This window comes from Empidonax traillii, unplaced genomic scaffold, assembly GCF_003031625.1.
Source record: "Empidonax traillii isolate 1590-97213 ecotype Southwest subspecies unplaced genomic scaffold, ASM303162v1 scaffold1742:size73712, whole genome shotgun sequence".
Lineage (NCBI taxonomy): Eukaryota > Metazoa > Chordata > Aves > Passeriformes > Tyrannidae > Empidonax > Empidonax traillii.
In genome coordinates, this window is record NW_020956935.1 from 6,667 (window position 1) to 13,659 (window position 6,993).

Sequence of the window (6,993 nt, forward strand, 5' to 3'; positions counted from 1 at the left end):
GAAAAGGAAGGCCCCCAAAGAAGTGGCCTCCAGGTCCAGTGATGTCTTGTGCCAAAGCAAGAGCTCTGGAGGCTGCTGGGACGGGCTGAGGGGATGGCCTGGGCTGCAGCTCAGCAGAGAAATGGGAATATATTTACCCTCAGAAGCTTTTCCCTGCCAGAGGTAGTGTTTGATGAAAATGTGTACTCCACAGCCTGCTCCACAAACATCTGCTCAAGCTGAAGGCTGCCATTCAGCACCCCACAGTGGAAGGGCACGTCCTGCTCGTCCTCTAATTCATAAAACACATGTTCAAATGTGCTGGATGTGTTGAGCGGCTCCATTCCATACCACTTGCCACCAATGGAGAGGACTCCCCTAAAAATCATTTAAGAATGAAAAATCATTCCATAGTTTTTCCCTCATGGATAATGTCTAGGTGAGTGAATGACAGCTGGATGCTTAAAAACTAGAACTGTTCACACCGCTACGTTGAGATAAATTATTATCTTAAATTAGCTCAGTATGGGGGGTAAGTTCAAATGTCCAACAGAAGACAAAGTAGAACTTATTTAAAATACCCAGTTGTACACAAGTGTGGGCTCCTTGAATCAGAGAGAAAAGAAAGGGGAAAAAAAAAAAAAAGAGAAGGGAGGCAAATTGTTACTAAATTAGTCTGGATCACTGACCTTTTATCCTTCCTTTACAGGAATGCCAGGATATGTCATGATTTGTTGTGAGTGGCATCTCGCTGTGATCTCACATGAGAGTTGTGTGCGTGGATTTTACCCCATTTATAATTTTATTGCATTTGAAACACACACACACAAAAAAATTGTTCCAAATTCCAATTTGGTCAAAATTTTTTCATGGAAACGGTTTGTGTTTTGAGACGTGCCCATTTATAAGGCAGAATTGTTTTCAGGAGTGTTTTTGAAGTGCATCAAAGCTTCATTAGGTAACATTTCTCCTACATAAGTATTTCTGCTCAAAATATTCACATCAAGTCCTAGAAACCTCAGGTCATGCCCAGGTTCTGCCTATAAACCAGGTTATGGTTTCTGTCATGTTTCATTATGTTTTTCAGTGAAGGAATCTTAGAAAAGGGGGGGGAGGGAATTGGGAGTTGAGAGAAACTATAAAACCTGTAAAGAGTTTCAGCTTCGTCAGCAGGTGAAAATATTAAAAACAAAATATTTGCAAGACAGGATGGTGGGGGTTTTTTTCCAGCTGTAAGATGAATAGCAACTGGGTTTTTTTGCTGTTTTTACTTTGGTACTGCACAAGGAATCATCCTTAAAAAAGCAAGAGAGGATACCTCAGGCCATCACAGGTGCTGAGGGCAACTGTTGAGTCAGCAATTCCTTCGACAATGCCGTGATAATAACAGTGTGTCTGAAAGGCAACAAACCCACGTAATTAGTGACAAAACAAGGGTGGTTGCCTCCAACTGCAAACTTATTTTCTGACTGACCGTATTATTATTTGCATGACATTAAGGCTGCCTGTTGTAGAGTTCCCTATTTTGAAAATAATCCCAACTTTTTTGGAGTAAAATATCACTTCCATGTTGAGATTACTTGTTTAACCCATCACCATCTTTTGTAAAAATCTTTTCATCTACATTGCTCATCCTGCTCTCAGAGTCCTCTCAAAGGCTGACCTGAGAAGATGTCCCATGCACAAACCACCCAGTGAAGTCTCACTGAGCTCACACGCAGTTTAAAGTTGAAATTAAATTTAGAAGTATTTATAAGGCTTGTTTGATACAGGACCTAAAAATTATAGTGCTTTGGCTGCTGCCATTGCACCTTTAATTGCACACTGTGCAAGGGTGACCTAACCAGGCAGCTCAAATTCAGCCCTGGCATCATCTCCTGGCATCTCCTTTCACACCTCAGGAAACAGGGATGCTGTCCCACCACAAACAGCCCAATCCCTCGTGAACCTTTTGTTTTTTATCACTGGTAACTGTTAAACAGAAATGCTACAACTCTGAAAACTCACAAAAGCTGCACCCTCAGAAAATATATTTTTTTTTTCTTGGTTTCCCTGGTTTGAGGAAATTCTGACACAAAGCGGGGGGGGGGGGAATTTTATCATGTACAGTACCTCATTTTTGGATTGTGTTGCCTCCAGTTTCCCATTTTCCCCATATGTAAACAGCATAAAGTCTTCACTAACAAGCTTTCTGGAAACAAAAATAAACCACTGCTCTTTTAAAGGTCTAGAAAAGCAAGAAGTGAGTCAAGAATCCTGGCAAATGCTACATTCTGTTAGCATCACACTCGTGCTAAATGATTATTAAAATCGAGGCACACCAAGCAAAATACCTTAAAATGAGCTGGAGTTTTTGGAAAATAAGTTATTTTAAAATATTTTAACTAAAAAAACCCATAGAAAAGCATCTAAGCAGATTCATTTGCATAAGGGCCTGGACTGCTCCAGGCTCAGGAATGAGGAACAACAGAAACAGAAATTTCTTCAAATACAACACAGCTAAGAACCCTCCCCCCAGCTAATAAAAAGCTAATTCTGAACAGAACTCTGATTTTCCCTAAGGATTTTCTGAAATGTACAATCTTGTGTTGCTAAATTGCTATTATTAAAAAAAAAAAAAATCAAAATAAATGTCTTCACAACTAGAGAAGTTATTATTCCTTTCTGTTTGCAAGATAGTACCATAAAAGAGACACTATTTAACCAAATAATTTTCTGCCATTTAAATGGTTTCTTCTGAATTTTTTTCAGTACAAAAATGCTTGTCTGGATGCAACTAACCCCAGGACAGTCCAATTCCTTAGAACACTATCACATACTTATTTTTCTTCAGTTTTAGGAGATATGTTCCATTTCTGGTTTTCACTGAGTAAGAAAGGTTGTCATCTGAATGCTCCTGAAAACAGGACAAAAGATACCACTTAATTAGGTGATTTTTCTACTTGGTTTTTGTTCTGCCCAACTTCTGTGTGTGTGAAGGATGTGCCAAAACACAGATTCCAAACCCTCCCCCTTCTGTATTTCAGAGTCTCAGCAGCACACTGTGCATTCTTTCCTGTGTAAATTTTTTTAAGTTCTATTAATCTATACATTTTCTGTCAGAGGACAGGAGGGCACAGCCCACGTGTGCACCCTTTGCCAAGCACCACGCCAGGTTTTGTGACCCTCCTTATGTAAATCAGATAAGCCACTCGCCCGAATCTTTCGTTCCTTAATCGGTTTGCACAAAGATGACTAATGATGTTTCATTAACTGTAAATGGACTCAGTATCTGGCACAAAGGGAAGTTACCTCAGAACTGGAGAATTAAGGCTCAGATCTTTCTCTTTTAACTCGTTCCTCTAACCTGTGTGACTCTGGGGGATGGTTTTTACCTATCAGGAGCTCATGGCTGAAGTCCTCTGGTTATCCAAAACCAGAGCGCAGAAAGTATGAACATGAGTGCAAGTTCAACATCTGACTCAGAAAATGGAAATATTCTTCATGTTTCTTCTCACTTCTGCCTTACAAGGTTGTTAACAAAACCAGAAGTTTGGATGGTGCTAACTTAGAGCGCAATCCCAGGAATTTGTGGGAAGAAATTTGCTCCAAATTAGTTGAAAACACTAAGAATCTGAAGAAATATAGTCTGGGGCACATTTCTTCACAAAAATCTTTGTATGCTTATACATTGTGTGTGTGTAATGTAGTGTGTTGGGAAAAACAGCAACATCAGAAGAAAAAAAAATCAGGATCACAAACCTCATGAAAAAATAGGTGATGTTTCTGTCTGCCCGTCAGACTCCGAGGAATGATTATTTCTAATGTAGAAAGTCTGGGTGTCTGTTCAGAAGATACACCTGAAGATGAAGTTTGAAACTGGTAAATAATCAGAAGGCATAAGGCATTATGTTGGCACCTGCACAGTGGGGGTTGCCAAAAGACCATTCTAATCCAGCCAGAAATGGAGAAAGAGCGACTTCACCAGTCCCAGGACCTGACTGCCCCTGCTCAGTTTTGGTTGTCTCTTTCAGAGCTCTTGGATCATGCTGGGAAGTTGAAGAAATCAACAGTTTCAATCATGGCCACGTTATTTTTAATTTCGGAGTATAGTTACCTGCATTATAAACTGTGATAATAGCTCAAATTTTAATTTTCCCTTCATATGGACAATACCAAACCATCCTTTTCCCGTTGCCCTGAATGAGGAATACTTGCAGTTGTCCTCTGGATATAATTCTTCCACCTCCTGTGTGTATAATCTTGGCTCCTGCCATTGCCTAACGCTGCATTTTGTTTGTTCTAGCAACAGTCAAACCTTTGCAAAACATTTGTAGCCTTTCACATGGTATCAGAATTATCTGCAGAACAACATGCTAATGCAGGAAGCTAAAGATAAGAAGCCTGCCAAGCATCTGGTTTCAGGTAAATGGTTAAAGACAAAACCAATCTCCTCTAACTTTCTTTAAAACTGTGAGAACTTGAATTCATCTTCTTTTTTGTTGTCTGCACATCTGTCTGGTTTGATCAACAGAGACACGACCATTGCTTTTAAACAGGTAACAGAATCAAGAGTAACATGGGTTTTAACAATGGAAGTGTGTTCTTCTTTAAGTTGTTCTTTCATAAGGAGATAGATTTCTTCACACTTATAGTAATACAAAGTCACCCTCAGCCTCCCACGTTTCTGTGAATGGAATTCACGATTGCAAAGAAGCCACACAACCACTCATTCAAAGTGAGGAGGAGGGTTTTGAAGTGTAATCATGATCTCTACCTGTCAGATAACATCAGGGTTTTTAAAAGCTAGGTGCAGGTAGCGTATGTTTAACATTACAGGCTGTCATTGCAATCAAAATGTGGAAGTTGCTGTTAGGAAACAGGTCTGAAAAGAGCATCAGCACTCGATATTTACTTCTGACTTTGCTCTCACTCTTCAATAATTTTATTATCTAAATCACAAAACCCATTCTCTGTCACGAGTAAAAGTGTACGTTGAACTGACAACGGAGATGCTCTTTTAACAATTTAAATTTTCACACCTGAAAGCAGGAAACCATCATCGGTGCACATCACAAAAATACCACTGTCTAAGAAATATTTCAGGTGTTACATTTAAATCCAAAGAGCGAAGCCAAATGATAAATGGAAACGAGTTAATGAAGAGCTGTAATGAAACTGTAGGAATTCCCCTCACATCACTGAAGAAGAAATCTTTTCCTACAGTCTTTACTATCGATGAGAGTGACAGTAAATGCAGTTGTCACAGTGTCCTACATGGAAGATGATATATTTCCATACCTACCACATCCTGGAGAGAAAAACCCCACAAATTGCTCAGCAATAACAACTTTCAACCTTTTCCAGACACCCTTTTCTTGCACAAGATTTTCTCAACGAGCAGGTGCCGTGACTCGATGTGAAAGGGGAGCATCATTCTGCTCAGGATCAGAGAGCACAAGAAGAAGAAACTTTCTGAAAATTTAAAAAAGCAAGCAAGCTTACCTTTCATCCCAAAGGGTTTCCCAGTAAAAGTTAGTCCAAAAGTGAACCAAAACAGGCAGTGCTTTAACATGACTGGACTTCCCGGAGAAACCACTCCGGTGTCCCGGCAGACTGAGAGTACCTGGCCCTGGCTGCTCCGCACGGAACCAGAAGAGCAAGAACCGTCTGCTCCCAGAGCAAACAACAGAAAAAAGCACCCTGACACTGCATCCCTGCTAAGGGAACGGGAAGTAAAATTTAATCCACTGGGCTTGCGAGGAAACTGGTCAGACGGCTTAATGCAAATAAAAAGCAGCACGTCCTGAAATGCTGATTGGAGAGGGAGCACCGAGCCGTGCCGGGGTCAAACTGGTTTTATTCTAAAGGGCTTTCATTCCACTGTGAGGTCTTATGAGATTAGAAACAGAAAATATCACTAGTAATAAATACAGTGTTTAGGATGTTTACCCTGGCTATTCCAGCTCAGCCAAAAAAAAAAAACACTTCAGTGTGAAACCATCTACTCTTTGAAATTTCAGCTTATCGTTTTCTGTTTCTTCATCTTTGCTTTAAAAATACTGAATGTGCAGCGCACGTGAACACATGGAAATCCTATAAACACATGGAAATCCCACAAACACATGGAAATCTTCAAAACAGGGATTTTACCCAGTCCCTCCTGTGTTAAAGACAATTCTCCTCGCTAAAAGTCCATAATTTTGTGCAGATCATTGCTCTCCCAGGATTAGAATAATCTTCCATGCAACCACATTGTCACCAAAAGCAAAAAAATAAATTCTTCAAAACTCTATGAAGTTGCAACACATTTTGGAACAATCAAGCACATTTAGGAACACAAAAAAAGAGACTTGAGACAACACAGTTTTTCACGCTAAAGCATTTGCATTAATTAATTTTAAATAATTCTTTAATTAAGACAGAGCAAATCCACTCTTCCATCGCTGGTAAATCCCACAAAACAATGGTTTGGATGACAAAACGCTGAGGTGCTGGCTGTATTTTTAATTATAGCTTGTGCAAAGCCTGCTCAGGTCCATCTCCCGACAGTCACACACCCAGTGAACATTCCTGTGCTGAGCCCTGGGTGGAAGCAGAACTCGATACCCATGTTCCTTGGGTCTGTGTCTGTGCCACAGCCTCAGGAGCAGCCTTCCCCGACTCCAGAAGCCAGGATCCTACTGAAAATTAAATGAACCCCATCTTTTATTTATACCCTCTTTTATTCACAGCCTCTCTCCTGTGAGGTGCTCCATCAGCACGCAACTTGGGAGAGAGAATCCACTAGTTCTGAATGTTGTCATATTACCAAATTTCACAGAATCACAGAGTCAATTTGGTTTGACAAGACCTCTGAGATCCTTGACTCCAACCTATGACCCAACATCACCTTGTCAACCAGACCATGGTACCCCATCCACGGACCTTGGGCAGAGGGACCAAAAGGAGTTTGTAGCCAGGTGGCTGTCACAGAGTCACAGAACATGCTGAGTAGGAAGGGACCCACAAGAACCATCCAGTCCAACTCCTGGC

At 40.6% G+C, this 6,993-nt stretch overlaps 1 protein-coding gene across 1 annotated transcript in view; it reads right to left on the reverse strand.

Annotated features, from left to right (window-relative positions):
• Positions 1–5,683, reverse strand: part of LOC114070911 (disintegrin and metalloproteinase domain-containing protein 9-like) — a 12,155-nt gene extending 6,472 nt beyond the window's left edge. Inside the window, exons 1-6 of the mRNA XM_027908534.1 lie at positions 5,464–5,683; positions 3,721–3,818; positions 2,799–2,875; positions 2,092–2,170; positions 1,298–1,374; positions 138–357 (exon numbers count right to left, since the gene is read on the reverse strand). Coding sequence (XP_027764335.1) covers positions 138–357; positions 1,298–1,374; positions 2,092–2,170; positions 2,799–2,875; positions 3,721–3,818; positions 5,464–5,533 — 621 coding nt within the window. The 5' untranslated portion in view covers positions 5,534–5,683. The remainder of the gene's footprint in view (positions 1–137; positions 358–1,297; positions 1,375–2,091; positions 2,171–2,798; positions 2,876–3,720; positions 3,819–5,463) is intronic.
• Between the last annotated feature and the right edge of the window lie 1,310 nt (positions 5,684–6,993).